The following is a 19,970-nucleotide window of genomic DNA, read 5'->3' as shown; positions in this document are numbered from 1 at the left end:
TTTGGCTCCACCCACGCACCACAGCATGGTTCCAACTGTGGACACCTCCAGGGTTGTTGTTTGTCTCCACCCACGTACCACAGCATGGCTCCACCTGTGGACACCTCCATAATTGTGTAGGCGCCATGGACACCACCACGTGGACACCACATGGACACCACAACCACGTGGGTACCATATGGACACCACCACCACAACCACGTGGATACCATCACCACATGGACACCTGTGTGGTGGTCACACCAGCAAAAATCCCTCACAAGGATCCCCACCAGCAAAAATCCCTCACATTTTACTATAAAAGGAGGAGATTTTCCCTCCTCAGTTTTTCGGCATGCCACTCAGGCAATCCTAACCAGAACACACATCTCACTCAGAGTTACTAGTCACATCCACATAAAATCCAGTAGTGTGATCTCAATCAAGTTGCCCATCAACATCTTTCATGCCTCAGAGTAGTTCTAAGTAGTCAAGTAGCAAGCATCACCCACTTGTGCTCTTAACAAGTCAGAGTGATCTTAACCCATTGTGCTCTTAACTGAAGGTTAAGGAAGAGGGCAAAGACACTTTGAATAGTTCACATATAACATCAGTTCTCTCACAAGTTTTGTATCAGTTTATCTCCACCTTTCATATCACAAACATATAAAACCATATAAAACATATCTTACGTTAAAGACTCATTTCCATTATCTGACTCAAGGCTGCTGTAAAACCACTCTAACTCCATTTCCCATACAAAATCCACTTTCCGCTGAATTCAAGTTTGATCTAGGTCTGATAAGAGACTGCTGCACATAGTTTTCTCTATCATTAGTTTTGCCACAACAATAAATAAATTTGTTGTGATAGCTCTTGTGTAGTATCATAGAGGGGCAGGTCTTTCAAACCACCCGTAACAGTTGTAATAGCTTCTTACATCTTTGAAATATTATAACTGGTATTTCCCCCTCGCAGAACTGCCACCCGTCCCAAAGGAGTTCTCACAGCGTTAGCGCAGATGCGCGCAATTGCGCTAACACTACACATGCAGGGCGCAAAAGAGCGCGCGCTACGCTGCGCTACAGCGCCTTTAGCGGGAAAAAAGGGCTTTTTCCGCTAAAAGCGCTGTAGCGCAGCGCAGCGTAGCGTAGCGACTGTAGCGGCGCGCTAACGCTAACAAAGAATTGGCGCGCTGTTAGCGCCGCTGAAAATTAGCGCAGCGTAGCGGCGCTAACAGCGCGCTAACGCTATGCAAAATAGATGGGCGCTTTTTGCCGCTACGCTAACACGTAGCGTTGAAATAGCATAGCGACCCAGTGTTTTCAACACTGTGGACGGAGAAGGTTGGTGAGGAAGGCGTCTATATAAAAAGCCTTCCAGATCAGCTGCTTCTTTCTTCCCACTCAACCCATCTCATACACTGTTTACCAAGAAGCTGTGCACCACATCATTCTTCACTCCACAAAGAAATATACCTAGATAGTCCTGCTAAGCTTACCCAGATTAAGTCCAAGGTGATCAAATTTTTGTGCTTATCTTATGCTCCAGTCACGTGAGAACTTATGTTGGTTTATACCTATTAAATAGGTACCACAATGCTTGCACGCGCTATCCTCTTGATGGTTTCGTGCTTGGTAGTTGTTGACATGGTAGTCTTGGCCGGTCCCAATTTTAGGAATACAGCGGAGGACCCGCAGCAACCAGCAAAAAAGCTAGCCTGGCTAAGCCAAGACCCAGACCCAGTTGCAAAGAAAGGTAAGCCCTTTTGCAACCAAGACCAAGACCTAACCCAGGCACAGACAGCTAAAGTATATTGCTCCGTTGATTACGCAAGCAGCATCAGCAAGAACCTCAACGGTCAAAGCCCAGCAAACAGAACAAACAAGATTCCAAACCTTGTACGTACCCAAGCTCAGGCGAAAGCAGATCTCACCCTGAGACTGACTGAACCTTTTTTTGTTAAAGATCACTTGCAGAATGTCTCGGATCCAAGCTCAACCCAGACTTGCTCGATAGGATCACGGAAGCAACAGCTACGTGTAAGCCCAGTGGATATTTCTATCAAACAGATAGAAAAGAAAAAGACAGCAAGCTGACTTAGACAAACCACTTCCCGCTGTGGGAGAGAAAAATTAAAATGCACCTACGTCCAAGATGGCTTGAGACATACATTGAGGAACCTCTCCCCAAGGAACCCAACAAAGAAGAACTCCAACAAGCGCTACGTACCTGTAGCATTCTAAGCGAGGCTATCTCCAACGCCATCTTCACAAGTGTGATAAACAACAAAAACAAGCAGGACCCGTTTGCAATCTGGTCAGACATTAAGACCATCTACGCCTCCGAGTCCGACTCCCTCCTGTTGGTATTCCAAGTGTGGAATAAACACCAGGGGAGATATGTTCCCACTCCCCAGGGAGTGCCTTACCGTAATTTTTTTCCATAACTGTGCTGGAGGCCTTTGGTAAAGCAATAGTGAATAGGTATGAACAAGACTGGAAGTCAGCGTGGAAATCAGTTGGAAATCATCCTGAAATAAACCATAACTTGCCAAAAAATCATCCAGAACTCATCTATAATTCATCCAGAACTCATCCAGAATATAGTCCTTTCTTGGCTCCATGACCAGTGTGTCCTTTCCATGGAGATGTGAAAGGCCCAGCCTGTGATTTTTTCCCCCTCATGTACTCGCGTACATCAGGGGGACAATTGGTGTCTCAAAACAAATTTGTTACTTTTCATGTGGCTGTGAAAGGCCCATCCTGTGATATTTCCACCTCAATGTACGCGCGTACATCAGGGTGACTATTAGCAAAGTGAAAAAAGGTTAACTTGCATGTGCACATGAGAATTTTGAAAAGCAAAAAAATACAAAATTCACTAGATCATTTTCGTGAGGAGGACAGGATATATGGCCAAAGTGAATTGGCACCGCAATCCAACCTTGACTTAACTCAGACTTTCACCCTATTAAAACAGTTTGTTGTCATTTTTATCAGCCAAATTCAAATTAATTCCCACATTTCCAAGAAAATGGGTTTCAATTTCAATGACTGCAACATTACCACATTCCAAAAATCTAAAGCCAATAATACCAAGTTGACTTTTAGTTTAATTTTGTACATCAGGGCATATAATGTGAATTACAAGAAACCCATTTTTTTGGAAGAATTACTTTTGAGAATGGGAATTTTGCTTTGCTATACTTAAAAATCAGTAGACAGGAGCAATTGATGAGTTGGACTTTGGTGAAATATCATTTCATCATATTTCTTCCTACAGTTGTACATAGAAAACAAAAGAATTCTACACAACATTGTGTTGACTTCCAAATCAATTGTGACTGACTTTTCACTAACTTCTCCATCCAATTTACTATTTTGGGGATGAGTTACTAATCCACATCAGGCTCACATCCTACCAAAACTCACATAAAATTCAGCTCTGGCACTCCCTGGGGAGTGGGAACATATCTCCCCTGGTGAAATGGATCAATATCCAGTACAACAAGGATATGAATACCTACATTGCGGAGATGGAAGAGAGCCTGGCAGAATTCAGCTCCCTTGGCCTCAAAGTCCCGGACAAGCTAGTTGGATGGGGCATTGTAGGAAAAATCACCAAGCATTGTCCAATGCTCATGCAGGCGCTTTTTGCAGACCTAAAAGCCCTTGCCAAACCAAAAGAGATCATTGCTAAACTACGGGATATCGGCCGCCACAAGACCGCCACTAAGCGCAAGTTTGTAGAGGACTCGGAACAGTCATTGTAAACCGCACTGGCTACCGGCGCAAGCTACAGGCAAGGAAAACCAGGCACACCGTCTGGGATTAGATGCAGCAACGGGAAACACAACCCTTTAGCCACCACCCATGTAGAAGCTGATTGCTGGACAATCAACCCCAACTCACGTCCAAAAGACAGGCCCCTCAAAGAGCAGAACCAACCGCACAAGAAAATGTGCAAGTCCTACCACACCACGGCCAAAGAATACAAGGAGGAGGCTCATCACACCGCCATCGTCAAGCCGTCGTTCACCTATAACACGATGACCTCGGAAAACCAGCTCTTGACCATTCTAGACTTGGGAGCAAGTAGCCATATGTTGAACTTGCTTCGCTACTTCTTGGCCACAACCCCAGCGCACATCAGCATTGTCACTGGCAGCGGAAAATCGGAGCTCATTGCAGTCGCACAAGGAACTGCACATCTACAGCTACCCTCAGGAGCAAAGTTGACACTCACAGAGGCGCTCTAAGTGCCAAACCTCACCCAAAATCTGGTTTCCATGATCCAGCTCCTGAACCGTCAAGCCACAATCAGCGAGAAAAACAGTATTTTTGAGGTGAAGATGGACAATTTGGAGCCGTTCCAAGTCGATGTTGGCAACAACTTGCTTGAAATTGTGGGGGCCACACCGGTCGTCAGCAAAGAAGTCATCTTGAACACCATGGTGTCGCCACCCATCTCGGAGTTTCAAAAGTGGCACAATAGGTTGGGCCACGCTAGCTCAGGAAGAATCTCCCAGGCGGTCCCAGACCATATCAGCATGGTGAAGACTCACTCATGCGCAGCCTGCATGCAAGGCAAGCTCACTAGGCTGCCATGCAACGGAACCTTCAAGGGCGCCAACGCACCACTAAGTGTAGTCCATGGCGATCTGGTCGGGCCTATTTCACCGCCAACAAACGGCGGAGCTTGATATTTCCTAACTCTGGTCGACCAATTTACTGGTTACATCCACACAGTGATCCTCAAGGAGAAAAGCCAAGCTAGCAACAAGGGTGAAACCGCTGCGCTTCAAAAAGCGCAGCGCAGCGTGAAGCGCAGCGGATTTGGTGGCCGCTGCGCTGCGCTGAAAGTAGCGGCCCCGCCTGCTGCGCTACCGCTTTTTGGGTCTGGCAAGAAGCGGGGACCCGCTACTTTCAGCGGTAGCGCAGCGGAACCATCGCTGCGCTACCGCTTTTTGACCTGGCCGCGTAGCGCTCCCCCACTGCCAGCCAAAAAAGCGCAGCTGTTTTGGTGGCCGCTGCGCGGCGCTGAAAGGAGCGGCCCCGTCCGCTGCGCTACCGCTTTTTGAGTTGGGGAAAAAGCGGGCCCCCGCTATTTTCAGCGGTAGCGCAGCGGGACTGGCGCTGCGCTACCGCTTTTTGGGCTGACCGCGCAGCGGTTCCCCGCTGCGCTGCGCTAAAAGATCGCTTTTTTGTAGCGCAGCGCAGCGTTTCAGCCTTGCTAGCAAGGCCATAATTGACTTGCAGACGTTCTTCAAAAAGCAGACTGGACGCCCAATGAAGAAGCTCATTTCTGATGGCGGAGGCGAGTTTGTTAATGGGTCACTAAGCGATCACCTCAAGAGCAAAGGGATCCAGCACAACATGGCTCCGCCGTACACACCGCAAAACAATGGGATGGCCGAGCGGGCGAACCGGACTATCATTGATATGACCAGATGCCTTCTAATGCAAGCAAACCTGGCCCCCAAATGGTGGGCTGAAGCGGTCCAGACAGCCACGGCGACAAAAAATTGTCTCCCATCGCTCGCAAAAGGAAAGACGAGTCCGCTAGAGCTGATGTTCAAAATGAAGCCAAACGTCAACTTCCTCCGGCTGTTCAGCTGCTGCGCCTGGGTTGTCAAACCAAAGCCTAAGCGCAAAACCAAGTTCGCCTCAATCTCTTGGGAAGGAGCGCTTCTGGGATACAAGAACAATTACTTGTCCTACAGGATTTATTGGTTCAAGGACAAAGCGATCATCACCGCAAAGCACATGCACTTTGACAAGGCCCAGTTTCCTGTTTGCCCAGCCCTCAACAAGAGCCACACATCTGTGACCATGGACAGCATGCCCACATTCAAATCCAACAATCCTTTGCCGTTTAGCGAGGAGATATCGCTACCAGGAGAGCTTGACCTACCCCCGGCTGAGGAGGACTTCGAAGAGGAAGAGAGAGACATATCAAGAATCACTCAAGAGCTTTGCGCTTCTAGCTCTCCCGCACCTGCCGCAGCAGCAATCATAGGGGAAGATCAAGCCTCCTCGGAATCAAAAACTTGGCCCGGATACGCCTGGACAACAGCGCCACCACCAAAGGAGATCTCCAGTGGAATAAACCCAAGCAACATAGTGACGGGCAAGAGGCAGAGGCAAGCCTTTCTCATTGAGATCGAGATTGACCCAAAGACCCATCGGCAAGCGATGAGCGGAAGGGACCGCAACAGCTGGACGCAAGCAGAGCAAAAGGAGATTGCCAACATGATCAAGCACCATGTTTGGACTGTGCGGCAGCGGCTGGCTTCAGATGAGCCCATACCGTCAATATGGGCATATCATCAAAAACTGGGCGCACAGAACGAGGTGATCGAGTTCAAGGCGCGCATTTGTGCGCAGGGCTTCAGACAAATCCACGGCCAGCACTTCAACATCACCTACGCTCCAACTGGGAAAGCAGCTTCTCTGCAATTACTCATCTCATTTGCTGTCAGCCAACTCTTGCAGCACCTGGAAAGCCCCGGAATCAAGCATTACCAAGCTGCAGTCCAGTTCTTCAGATATCTGTCCGGCACAAGTAACGTAGGCCTGACATTTAAGCGACTAGACTCGGCCAAACTGAAAGCGTACTCCAACGCCGACTGGGGCAACTGCCCGGACACCCGCCGCTCCACCACGGGCTTTGTAGTGTCAGTCGGGTCCCACCTCCTCAACTGGAAGTCAACAAAACAGCCCACGGTCTTGCTCTCTACCGCGGAGGCTGAATACAAGGCCTTATCAGATCTTGGCAGAGATTTAGCTTGGTTTGCAAGCCTGATCAAGGAGATAGAGCTGCAGGAAAAAGTTGAGAACATCAAAGTATTGGTTGACAAGAAAGGAGCTATTGATCTCGCCAACAGTGAAACCTCCCAGAACGGATTCCGGACGAAACACATGGATATTCAACTACACTTTGTCAGGGAGCTTATCCACTTTCACCTCATCAAGCTCTGCTACGTCAAAACCACCGCCAACACAGCCGACTTCCTCACCAAGGTCCTAGGAAGATCAGTAATCCGCTGGTCTCTTGCGCAAATTGGTGTCATCCAAATCTCCAAGGTTACTTCTAATCTTGTGACTAGAAGCATGCGAGGCTGTAGGAATACAGCGGAGGACCCGCAGCAACCAGCAAAAAAGCTAGCCCAGCTAAGCCAAGACCCAGATCCAGTTGCAAAGAAAGGTAAGCCCTTTCGCAACCCAGACCAAGACCTAACCCAGGCACAGACAGCTAAAGTATATTGCTCCGTTGATTACGCAAGCAGCATCAGCGAGAACCTTAACGGTCAAAGCCCAGCAAACAGAACAAACAAGATTCCAAACCTTGTACGTACCTGAACTTAACACAAGTCCCTCCCTGTGCTCACGGGGCGCAAGCACCCTCCCGCTTGCGGGAGGGACTTGTGCCTAATGTCCGATATTTGGCCTGAGGCTGCCCAGCCAAACATCTAAAAATTCCTTATATCCCCCATATCACCGTATACCCATCGGATTTCTTCACAGCCTCTGGCATCATTAGAATCAGGTTTTCTTTCTACATATTCTGGTGTGTTTAACACAACACCTACCCCCATCCCTTGAAAAAAAATTGTTGTAAAAGCATGGCTTGCGAGGCCTTGCAAGGCTGAAACCGTGAGAAAGTGTCTGTACTTGACCTGCAAATGGCCCGGCGGGTCTGTCACATTGCTCAGAAAATGTCCTTACAAGAATGGCTGCTGAGCGGCCAGTTCTTGATGAATTTACTTGAAAAAACATGTACAAGACAGCTGAGATCAAGGGCTAGACATGGCCAACTGGGATTTGGATGATGAGGTGATACCAAGTTGTAGGAGAGTTGTAAACGCAAAATCACACATTTTCATTGAAAAAACCTGTCAGCCTCAGACCATCCGCACCGGGCGCTAAGTTAGCCCGGATTAGGGCACTTAGTTCGACCCTGCAACCGCATCGGGCTGGATCAACCGGGGATCAGCTTGACCCGGAGCTTGGTTTGGAGCTAGTGGGGTATAAATCTAGCCCCCACTAGTCCTCGGACTAACCTCTAAAATGCATATGCATCATGCTCAAGGGCATGAACTCTATGTGTTTAGGTGCCAAACACATACCATACAGGCACCTAATCACATAATCTCCAACAGCCTTGGACCTCCCAATCTACATTGATGCGGTCGGCCACTCGGATTAGCCTACTCCAACCGTAATCCGAGCTAGTTAGTCCAGACTGGAGGACTTCCCGTCGAGTCTGGGAGCCTCCCAGATCTCAATTTACAAACCCAAATTCTTAATTTTTGACAAAAAGGAAAATGTTTTCCTAACCCTACAGTTCATTAACTTAATGTGGACTGGTTGAGTTTTTGAAAGCTGTCTTAATTTAGGATTTAGAGGGGCATCTACACGGCGGACGCACTTTTAAGGTTTTTTTCCAAAAAACCTTTGAAGTGAGGGTTTTCATTTGGAGGACCTCCAAAGTCGCGGTCCTTTGGATGATCTTTGAAGAAAATCCAAAGATTTTCCAAAGGTGGGGCAAAAACTTTGAATGACATTCGAAGGTGACAGAAATATCCGTCCGACCACCGGGTTGGACCGGATAAAACCTTATTATCTGACATCTCACTCTTACTCCGAAGTCCATTCGGAGGAAGGACCCTCCCCTCCCAATATTATTTGGAGGGCCTTCGGAGGCCCTTCGAATGGCATCCCCTTTGAAGGATCTTCGGAGGCGGAGCCCTCCCCTCCGATTATTTTTTGGAGGGCCTTCGGAGGCCCGTCGAATGTCATCCCTTTCAAAGGATGTTTGGAGGTGGAGCCCTCCCCTCCAATTATTTTTCGGAGGGCCTTCGGAGGCCCTTCGAATGGCATCCCCTTTGAAGGATCTTCGGAGGCGGAGCCCTCCCCTCCAATTATTTTTCGGAGGGCCTTCGGAGGCCCGTCAAATGTCATCCCCTTTGAAGGATGTTTGGAGGCGGAGCCCTCCCCTCCAATTATTTTTTGGAGGGCCTTTGGAGGCAGGCCCTTCGAACGCCATCCCCTCCCCTTTGGAGGCCCTTCGAACGACAGTCCGCAGGGGTGACAATTTTATCCGACTCCATCGGAATCATGCAGTCAAACACAACCACATCACCACCTGAACCACCGCCAGCCCCTCTTCACTTCTTTGCCACCCTCACACTCTCCCCACGACAAGTCACAGCCTTTATCTAACAATGTGTCGCACAGAGGCAAGCTCATTCATAATAATTGGTTCCTTGTCCGATCGTCTGACTTCTCTTTCTCCCCAGATCTGATGGCAAGCAGTTTACCATTGACCAGGAGGTTGCGATCAGGAGTGTTCTGAGCAAGACCATGATTGAAGGTCAATTGCTCATTCATTCCTCTTATCTTTGCTTGACTTGATTCAACTGCAACTCACTAGGCTCTTTCTTCAAAAAAATAAAACAACAGATGCTGGAGAGTCCGACAACTCGATCTCACTGCCCAACTTCTCAGCCAGTGTGCTGAAGAAAGTCATTGAATGGTGCGAGCACCATAAAAAGGATCCCTAGCCCTCCACCAAGGATCCCAATGACGCTCGGAAACGAGCTACTGAAATCAGCAATTGGGATACCAAACTTTTTGAGATCATCTTGGCTGCGAACTACTTGGACATCAAGCCTTTACTGTTAGTCCACTTCTTTTGCAACATAACCGGTCGGCATCCAATGGTGATTCTCCCTCCCTTCTTGATTGTAGGGATGTCAGCTGCAATTCGTTTGCCAACATGATCCAAGGGAAGCAACCCAAAGAGATTCGGAAGGTCTTAAAGATTGTTAGCACTGAGGCTGAAGGATGTTTTTGGAAGCAGTAATACTTTACTTCTAGTCTCTCTCTTTCCCCCTCTTTCTCTTATCAATTCTTCATCACCTCTACTTTTATTGAAGCATGTATATACAAATGAATAGCTGATAATCCCCTGAAATCAGAACCTATTACATATACACTCTCCGCTGGTGTGTGCATCACCAGGATGCAAGCAAACCAACCAAATTGTGAGGGGCGGCCCGATCCCAGAGCATTCTATTCAAATGGAGCCCGATTGGAGCGGCCCATCAGGATGCACTTCGAATGACCTTTGAAGGATTTCCCAAGTGCCTTCGAAGGCCTGTTCAAATCCATTCGAAGCCTCTTCAAAGTCAGCATTCAAAGGGGCTTCAAAGTAGCAATACTTCAAAGTTTTTCCGAAGGCCTGCCGAAGGAAGTTCAAATGTCCTTTGGAGAGACTTTGGAGGAAGGTTTTCCTCCGAAGGCTCTCCAAAGGACATTCAAAGTTCCATTGAAATCTTACTTTGGAGGAACTTCGTCAGATATTTTGACCAAGTGCCAACCGTCCGCTGCTGCTGGCGGGTACTTTGGAGGCTCTCCGAAATACTTTTGGAGATACTTTGGAGTTTTGCGTCCGCCGTGTAGAGCTCTCTAAACAACGACGGGAAGTCATCCACTAACTTAGCAACGGATGCGGATGCTCTCAGGCCAAATATGGGACATTAGTCTCTCCTTCGGAGACGCTTCGCGCCTCCTCGGAGAGGCTTAGTTAAGCTCGGTACGTACCCGAGCTCAGGCGAAAGCAGATCTCACCCTGAGACTGACTGAACCTTCTTTTGTTAAAGATCACTCGCGGAACCTCTCGGATCCAAGCTCAACCCAGACCTGCTCAACAGGATCACGGAAGCGACAGCTACGTGTAAGCCCAGTGGATATTTGCATCAAACAGACAGAAAATAAAAAGACAGCAAGCTGACTTAGACAAACCATGTTTGTTAAGCAGCTTCAGATTCAGCGAACCTATTTCGTCAGGATAAACTCAAGCTACTAAGATAGCAGGGACATACCCGTGAGTAGAAACAGACAGACAGAAAAAAGAAAGAGGAAACGGAAGCTGAATCTGCGAGGACTGGTGCCGGTCATGCAGGCTCGTCTCACGCACTTCGATCTCTGTGCAAACCATTCTCTCAAAGCCCTTCTCCCTTGTCCAACCAAGAACAACCCCACTCAGCCCCACAGCTCAGGCAGTACTTGATCTGCTTTCAGGTATAAATAGTTTTGCACTATTAATGTTTAGCTCTTAAGCATTTGTACACCACGGACGCAAAAGATCGAAAGCCTTCCGAAGTTCAATCGAAAGATGTTCGAACTCCCCGCCAGCAAGAGGGGACGTCGCCAACTTCGTCAAACTAGTTGACCAAGTGAGTTCGAACTGAGTTTTCGAAGTCCTTTCAAACGCCCATCGGATGTAATACGATGTGCCCATGACTTTGAATATTCTTTGGGTGGAGACTTTGAATACAACGCAAAGTTTGTGTAAGAAATATTCGAAATACATTCAAATAGAAATCGAACTCGCGGAGTTCGATTTCTATTTGAATGTTGACTTTGGGATACCTTTGAATTTCAATCGAAGCAAACTCGATTGAAATTCGAATGTACCTCGTAAAGCTACTCAGTTCAAAATGAATTCAAACTGACTGGGAAGCAGACCGGGGCAATTGATCCCCCTCCGCAATTTCATTGTTTACCTCGCTAGCATCCAAATGGCTCAGAGCCCTACAAGGGGCACTATTGTAATATTATTGCAGATCAGGATTGAAAAAATATGCATGGAATTTGCTCCGTGTTGTGGTGTTCTTTAGAAGAAAAACATGAATTTGGTTGCGGGTTAGTGGGGTGGTCATTTTGAATGGACTCATTAATGCCCCCCTCTCCTCCGCCTCACCTTCCTGATCCTGCGGCCGGTTCTCGAGGTATTGCTCGGCCACTGCCTTTGCCCCTAATGACTGCTCGCCCAGATCCAATGGTAACAGCAGCTTGCAAGCCGGCGGGCCCAAACAGAGGATTGCTAGTCTTCCAGACGCTTGCAGTTTCTGCAAATTCCACGGACTTGTCTGGGCCAACAAAACCGTGGTCAACCAACCTGGATCAATGACAAACCCCCATTTCAGAGTTAGTATACAGCATCTTCAAGCGGGGCATTTCCTTGGACTGACCTTCCAAGCTGAGGTCGCACCAGTCTGACTCGGACATAATATGTTGGTGATATTTGCATTCCGCAGAGCAATAAGCGCTGCCATCAAATCCCTGTCCATCAATCATCTCACCGCATCTGTCGGGCGAAAGGGGCAGGATGATCATGAGCAAAGCCGAAGGAAGGTGGGTGTGGGAGGGAAAGCAAGCACTCACATGAGACAGAAGTCACCCAACATGCATGAAAATGCCCAACGGAGTGAGAGACGTTGGAATAATTATTTAATAGGCTACTTTGAGAGGGTCTAGGTCAACCTCGGCATCAATCTCAGCATTCCTTGGGAGAGGATGGAGGACAATGGCATGCTTACAACAGATCTTGTGAACGTCTAAGAAGGCCTGAGATTGGTCACAAAAAAGCAATGATAAGGTGAGTTACGCTTGGTTCAGTGTGACGGCAGAGGAAAGGCGCTGATGCCGAGGAATTAAGCGACCAGTAAGCTCACCTGTGTGGGGTGTTCCCCTTCACCTGCATTGATGATCGGAACGGGAGAGACGTTGGCAGCGTTTTGGGAGCTCCCGACAACTGGGTGTCGCAAAATGATGGCGTCGCCAAAGCATGAGTTTGGATGGAGTCGTCGGAGCTTGGAGAGATTAGAGAATTGACACGGCAAACAGAGTCAACAAGACCGGGGAGCCTGATGTTCAGATACAAGGATTTAACATTGATCAAGCTGATTGAGCGTGTAGGGTATCTGGCGAGACCCTTGATCAAGGTTTTTGCGTTGTTTATGGTTATCAGGGGAATGAGGTGGTTGGAGGTGGCTGGGAGGCTGAGTTCACAATTTTTGTTCAGGGAGGCGATGTCTGAGGGGAGATATGACACGTCGGCGTTGTTCGATTTGTGTTCAAATATCGCTGGCGTTGTTCGAATTGTGTTCGAATATCGCGATACAAATCAAAATTAATTCGAATAGACTTCAAAAACCCTTCGGAGGGTAATCAAATGTTATTCGAATGGCAGTTGAATAAGGTTTTCACCGGTGTTTATCCGGCAACTCCCGCGGATATTCCGGATATTTGCCGGATTGAGTTTTCACTCGATTATTCCTCAAATTATTTCCCGATTCTTGGGAAAAAAATTGAGGAGTATTCGAAATCCCCTCGAGTGGGGCCACATCGAAGTTTTTTCGTTAATTTTCCTTCACTTCGAACGGCGTTCGGAAAAGATGCAAGGAAGTGCGTCCGTGGTGTAGTTTCATTTCTAATAAGCAATACATATTTCAGTTGTTCAAATTCTTTTACCAATTACACAAACGTGAGCACGAATGATTTCCTTTGGATGGCTCAATGATGCCCAAGAGACGGTCAAGTACAAGGACTGATGATGTATTTACCTTCGACTGTGACTAAAACCCATCGATTGTTCGAACACTCTGAGTAGCGACTCTGTCGGAAAAACCAAATTTGTAGCAGTCCTTGACAGCAATGGAGGCGTCACCGAGGTGGTGGACGGCAAGCCGAAAGGCTCTCCCACCGGCAAATGCACGTGCACGCGTACCCGCTTCGCCTGCTCTACGGCACCCATCATTGGCATCCGCTGCACTGATATGAAAAGCCAATGCAGTTGATTCTGTTCTCCATTTTGTTATGTTCATCTCCATCTTTTGTTTTCAATCTGGCTTTGTCAACCTGTAAATCTCACAGTATATGTAAAACACCTAGTAATTTGCTTCTCTCTCCTGCGGCCCTCGTCCTCTTCACCTCGAATCGTGTCGGGTTGATTCGCCCACATACACCGAGATTTCTAAGATTGCTTGGATTGTGTCTGCGTGTAATGTGGGTGGGAGGAATAGACAAGAATGAGTTCTATGTTAGAATGATGATGGGTACAGGATTATCAAGTGGATTGAAGTATGCGAGTGTTCATTCGTCATTTTTGATAGTAGTGTAGGATCGGTTATGGTACATGAGAGGGGACTGTTGATTAATGTTTGTAGTTGACCAAGTGGATTGGAGGACTTGTCCGATGAACAGAGTGCTTCCGAACTGACGAGGAGGAGGAAGAGCAAGTTCGCTGTGTTCTGTGAGGTCAGAGAGGTGGAGGGAGGTGAGGACTCGGCAATCGAGCCTGGCGAAACAAGCCTGTTCGAGAGAGGCGAAGGCGGCGGCAGGGATGCGGTCCTTGGGGCGGGAGAAGAGGCCGGCGAGGTCGATGGCGAGGGGGTGGTGGGTGAGGAGGAAGACGGAGAACGGCTGGCGAGGGGTGCGGTCGAGATGGGCTGCAAGTCGGGAGGGCCGACGGAGTGCGAGGGAGACCAGCGGCTGGGGCTCGAGTGCGACCGAGCTGAACGAGGAGACCGTTGCACCGTGTAGCTGTGCGCCGTCCAGCTCGACAGTCACGACGGTCACCGGGTAGCTGAGCCGGCGCATCAGCTGCCGGAAGGCTTCCGGGTCGCTCGAGCCCGTCGTCGGCCGCTCGCTTGCCTTCGCCAGCAGCTTCCTCCGCTCCTGCGTTGGCTCCTCGGTTATCGCCGTCCTCGACATCGCCCGAATGATCGGTCGCGACAGGCCGGTGGGTCTGATTGTTGCGGCTGGACATCCCTTTCCTTGTGTGCAGCGCCCGATCCTCCGTCCCGAGCTAGTAACCGATCGCCAGACCATCATCAGCGCGTCCGTCGTTGGCCGTAGAGTTGCTCCTCTGCGTTGTGTATTCAGACAGGGTTGCTGAGGACTATTATGCTGAGTGGGTGTGTGTGGGTGGTTGTGTGTGGGTGGTTGTGTGTGTGCGTGTGCCGAGGCCAGCGGCTGCAGTCCTCCGCCACTCGCCAGCATGCTTCCCTCCCGATTCTTCCCAGCCAAGCAGCACCCAGACGCACCCCCAGCGAAAAAGAAACTCAAGCAGGACCACCACCCCCACGAGGCCGAGAAGCACAAGCGACTGTCGACCGCCTCCCGACTGGCCCAATTCCTAAACACAAAAGCAACAGAACAACGCCAAGCAGCATCCTCGTCCGAACAGGCCAGGGCCTTGCAAGCCAAGATTGCGGCTGCCAGAGCAGCATCCACCGCCGTCAAATGGGAACAGCCACAGAGCATGTGGGAGCCAGGGGTCGAGCAGAAGAAACACAAGGCAGGAAACCCTGCGGGACACGCAACCGCCAAGGACTCGCTGGACGAGGACGAGGATGATGAGGGCGAGGAAGATCGGGAACTGTCGCCACAAAAGAAGACGAAGAAGCAGAAAAATCCACAGGCTGTGAAATCGACCCAGCTGGAACAGCAATGGGCGGAGTTCAAGAAGCAGTACCCCAAATTGGTGATCTTCATGGAGGTCGGATACAAGGTCAGCACCATCCAGATGGCAGCCTATCAAAACACACATGCTCACCACAAAATCTACTTCCAGATTCGACTGTTTGGGCCAGATGCGGTGCTGGCATCCCAAGTGCTTTCGATCGGACATCTAGCCATCCCGGGGCGCGAGACGGCGTTTTTCCCCAAGACGAGTCTGCATGTGCATCTGAGTCGGATGATCATGGCCGGACACAAGGTCGGCCTCTTCGTGCAGTCGGAGACGCGTGCGCTACGGAACCCGGAGTTGGTGGGCGTGAAGGGCGCGAAGGGCCGGGTGTTTTCGCGGCACTTGGCCGGAGTCTACTCGCTCTCGACGTGGACGGAGAGCGACCCGAGCCAGGGGTTTGCGGCCGCCGCCGCCGCCGCCGAGCCCGGCCTGGTCCAGAACTGGATCGTCAGCTTCCATGCATCCTCCCCCCCGACCAGCGGCCGAAACGCGCAGGACACGCAGCCGAAAACCCAGCTGAGCATGGCCGCCATCTGTCCCCAGACCGGGGAGATCGTCTGGGACTCCTGGGCTGACGACCCCATCCGCTCGATGCTCGAGACCCGGATGTCCTACTTCAGACCCGTCGAAATCCTCGTGCCCCTGAGCGGCCTGGATGGCCCCAGCGAGAAGCTCATCAACTGGATCATCAAGAAGTATGTCCCCTCCTCCCTCCCTCCCCCCCCAGCCCCGCACCCCAGAGCGCTCAGAATCGCCGCCCATCTTCTCAGCCCCTTGGCCAGATCTACCGTCAAGCCCCGCCTCGAATCCACCGACCAAGACTATACGCCCCAGGCCGCTTACCAGTTGGTCTCCCGGTTCTGCCAACCTGTCAAGCGCAAACCGCGAGTCTCAAGGCCATCATCACAGGATGAGGCCAGCGAGGGAGACTCGGCCGAGCCCGAGTTCCTCCATCACATTGTTGAGCTTCCTGACGGCGTTCTGTAACTCCCCTCTATTTTTCTCTCTTTGCACCAAAAAACAACTAGGTTTTCATGTTGAATTTCGGCTTTCGTAGGATCGCATTGGCCGGCTTGATTGTTCATATGAAGTCTTATCAGCTCGAGTCCATCTTTCGTCAACCCGGACAATTCAGATCGTTTTCGAGCCAAAGCTACATGATCCTCGATGCCAACACGCTCAAAAATCGTCCGTATCTTCTCCCATCTCTCATATTCCGTTTCCTGCGGCACGATTTTATTTACCAACGGGAAAAAAACTGTAGTGGAGATTTTTGAAAACTCGACGGATCGGACGGAGAGAGGCTCCTTATTCTGGGTCCTTGACCGCACGAAAACCGCAATGGGAAAACGGATGCTCAAGCAATGGATAGGCAAACCATTAGTCGACCAAAAGTAAGCACAAGATTGGGTAGATTGAAGCGCACAAGGTTAACACTCTATGAACTGTAGCATGCTGAAAGAACGTGCAGACGCGGTTGAGGAATTGATTGCCAGTCAAAGTCATCCAATCTTGATCAAGATGCGACGGCTGTTGGGGATGAGACTTCCTGATCTAGAGAAAACCCTGGTCAGAATCCAGTATGGAAAGGTGAGGCCTGAGGCTTTCCGTCATCACCAGGCTGTCCACCGTGATGACTAAAATTCTTGGGGGGAGGCAGTGTACGGAGAAAGAGTTACTGAGATTTCTCGAGGTGATGGTCGAGCTAACGGCGACGTTTGGGAGCGGGTCAACGGGGAAGGCAATTTTCGGCTCGCGTCTGTTGCAGGAGATCTTTGCAGGCTTCTCGGCGGCGCGAGAGCAGACAATGGAGTACCGCTCCGAGCTGAATTCCAAGGCGATCCTCAAGGGCGAGTACGAGGACATGTTCGTCAACGCCGAGGAGCTCTATCCCGAACTGACCGACCTTAAAGACGTCCGTCCGGCTCTCCTTCGTCTCCCAGAAACGCCTTGCTCATCCGTTTCGTGCCCCTCTCCCCCTAGTGTCTCTCTTGCATCGAGGCCGAATGCGCCGAACATTTGCAAGCCTGTCGGGTCACGCTCGAGAACCCGAAGCTCGAATATATCACTGTTGGATCAGAGGAGATGCTGATCGAGGTGGTGGGTCTGTTTCTCAAAGGCTTTGATTGACTGGCGCTAATTCTCCCGCGAGAATTGGTGTGCGGTGGTTGTCTCTGTAGCGTCACCAACAAGTGGACCGGGTGCCGGAGAATTGGATGAAATACGGCAGCACACGTGGTGAGTAGTAAGGTTGAACTGTGAAGAGTAGTAATGTTGAACTGCGAATCGGATGATTTAAGTACTGACGCAAGATGGATGACTTGGGGGCAAGGACGTTGCAGCAGTGCAACGGTTCCGGACGGCGGAAGCCACACGATTGTTGGCCGAGCGGGACAAGTATCGGGACCTGATAGTGCGTGCGAGTCGGGGATATTTCGAGGCCTTCCTGGGCTCGATGGGGGAAGCGCACGACGTGCTGAGGGATGCGGTGAACAAGCTCGGCCTGGCGGATTGTCTGCTCAGTCTGGCCACCGTGGCCGCCGAGAACAGGTACTCCAGACCGCGCATCGTCCCACATCCCGCCATCGAAATCTCCAACGGACGCCACCCTATCGTCGAACAGATCATCGATAATCCGCTCGTCCCCAATAACTGCGAATTCGCTCCTAACGGCCTCTCGACGATGATCTTGACTGGGAACAATATGGGCGGGAAGTCGGTGACCGCCAAGATGATCGGATGCATCGTCCTTTTAGCCCAAGTGAGTGGCCCTTTTGAGAGGGCTGGCTTGCGAGAGACTGAATGGATTCTCCTGTGGGCTCCAGATGGGCAGCTATGTGCCCGCCGAACGCGCGACGATCGGGCTCTTTGACGGCTGTTACACCCGGATGGGTATGTCGGAGGAGCTCGCCCAGGGCCGGAGCGCGTTCATGGTCGAGATGAACGAGGCGGCAAAGATCCTCCGGATGGCCACTCCGCGCTCCTTGGTCATCATCGACGAGCTCGGCTACGGCACTAGCACTTATGACGGTCTCGCTATTGCTAATGCTGTCCTTGACCATCTCGCCTCCTCCATCCGCTGCTTTGTTCGTCCTCTCTTGACCATTCACTCTCGATCTCTACCTCTTACTCTCCCCCCCTTTAATTTTTTTTTTCTTGGCGGGCTCTTTGCAGACTATCTTCATCACCCATTATCCCCAATTGAATGAGATTGCAATCAAGGTAAAACCCAAACTCTTCTTGAATCCAGCCACGAAGCTTACTTTCTTTGATCCGATGATTTCAATTCATCTTAAGTATCCTGAAAGGGTGAAAAGCTACCACATGAAGTTCCTAGAATGCCAAGTTGGCTCGAAAACAGAAGACGAAGAAGAAGGGGAAGGGGACGGGGGGCAGATCACGTTTCTTTACAAGCTGGCGGCCGGGTTAGCGACCAAGAGTCACGGGATCCATGTTGCCCGTCTCGCCGGTCTTCCGTCACCTGTCCTGCATCGGGCCCGTCGAAAATCAAAGACCTTGGAAGAGTCTGTCGGCCGGAAGAATCTGGCCCATAGGTACATATCTCATCTCCGAATCTCATGTCCGCATGTCTGCCTAACCAGAACGCGTTTGTCTTGGCGTCGTAGGGCCTCGGTCATCAAGGACCTTTTACTCTCTCTGTCTTCTTCTTCCTCTGCCTCAGGAAACGACAAGCATTCGTCAGGCTGTGCACCCGATCTCGAGCTTCTTTCTCGCGCACAAATCCTGCTCTCTTCGCTGTGTTTGTCGACTGGTTCAGAGTGATGTATCCATGGTCAAAGCAATTCGACCTGGACTTTTGCTCGGTACTTAAGTGGTATGCATCTGAAAGTGCAGCGGCGTAGCCGCCTTGTAATCTAGTAAATCAGGTGCTATACACCCCGAGCACCCCCGGTTATAAGTGGCACGATTTATAGCCAAGATTGGGGTGTCCAAATGGAGCCTAAAAGACAAAATAAATGTTGAGAAAGAAAGAGAAAAACAATGCTGCAAAAACCAAACACACACTCAGAAAGAACTATCCAAACACCAAATTCATCATTCTGAAGGGATTTTATTTTCATAGATTTATGATCTAAACTGGTAGAAAGATTGCAAGTTACTTATGTGAAATTTCAGAGAATCAACCCTTCCTTTTATTTTATTGTGATCACAATATCTATTTTTTTGTTCACCATCAAGGATATCATGAAGGGATTGTTTGTGTTCTGAGAAAATCTGGTCAAGCCTTTTTGAGATTTGTTTCAATTCATCAATTGGTTTCATTGATGATCCTTTTGTGCTGCGGGGAATGAAGTCAAAAACAAAGGGAGGCGAATTATTCTGACCAAATTTGACTCTTAAATAGATTTGGATGTTATCTAATTTTCCATGGAATTGACTGCTTTCATACATCAGAAAATATTTCTTGTCAAATGCTTCTGTGCTTTCCAAGAGTAACTCTGCCGAGGAAGGATAGTTCTCCTTGAAAAATCTGATAACTTGAAATACAACTGATATTTCATTTGGAAACTCTTCCCCCGGATCTATCTCTCCATAAGTTTCAAAAATTTTAGATAAATCCTGCAGATCTTTTTTCAGCTCTTGAAGCTCATAATCTTTTGAGCTGGATGAAATGTTTTCCAATAGATGGTAAATGCTATTATCTT

At 49.5% G+C, this 19,970-nt stretch overlaps 3 protein-coding genes across 3 annotated transcripts; 1 reads left to right on the top strand and 2 right to left on the bottom strand.

Moving 5' to 3' along the window:
• Positions 1-11,574: 11,574 nt before the first annotated feature.
• PtA15_14A174 (uncharacterized protein) lies at positions 11,575-12,238 on the bottom strand (the record flags this gene model as incomplete). The annotated part of the gene is made up of 4 exons (XM_053162863.1): positions 11,575-11,594; positions 11,752-11,949; positions 12,023-12,138; positions 12,216-12,238. 4 exons carry the CDS (start codon positions 12,236-12,238, stop codon positions 11,575-11,577), a joined length of 357 nt encoding a protein of 118 aa, XP_053026847.1.
• A 43-nt stretch (positions 12,239-12,281) lies between these two features.
• PtA15_14A173 (uncharacterized protein) lies at positions 12,282-14,601 on the bottom strand (the record flags this gene model as incomplete). The annotated part of the gene is made up of 3 exons (XM_053162862.1): positions 12,282-12,398; positions 12,506-12,585; positions 14,487-14,601. 3 exons carry the CDS (start codon positions 14,599-14,601, stop codon positions 12,282-12,284), a joined length of 312 nt encoding a protein of 103 aa, XP_053026846.1.
• Positions 14,602-14,832: 231 nt separating this feature from the next.
• PtA15_14A172 (uncharacterized protein) lies at positions 14,833-19,086 on the top strand (the record flags this gene model as incomplete). The annotated part of the gene is made up of 13 exons (XM_053162861.1): positions 14,833-15,998; positions 16,074-16,286; positions 16,361-16,491; positions 16,568-16,697; positions 16,755-16,893; positions 16,964-17,218; positions 17,287-17,403; positions 17,484-17,541; positions 17,646-18,064; positions 18,129-18,389; positions 18,478-18,525; positions 18,601-18,857; positions 18,930-19,086. The coding sequence occupies 13 exons, from the start codon at positions 14,833-14,835 to the stop codon at positions 19,084-19,086; spliced, it is 3,351 nt and encodes a 1,116-aa protein (XP_053026845.1).
• Between the last annotated feature and the right edge of the window lie 884 nt (positions 19,087-19,970).

This window comes from Puccinia triticina, chromosome 14A (genome assembly GCF_026914185.1).
Source record: "Puccinia triticina chromosome 14A, complete sequence".
Taxonomy (NCBI): domain Eukaryota; kingdom Fungi; phylum Basidiomycota; class Pucciniomycetes; order Pucciniales; family Pucciniaceae; genus Puccinia; species Puccinia triticina.
This window is presented reverse-complemented; position numbering and strand designations above follow the sequence as displayed.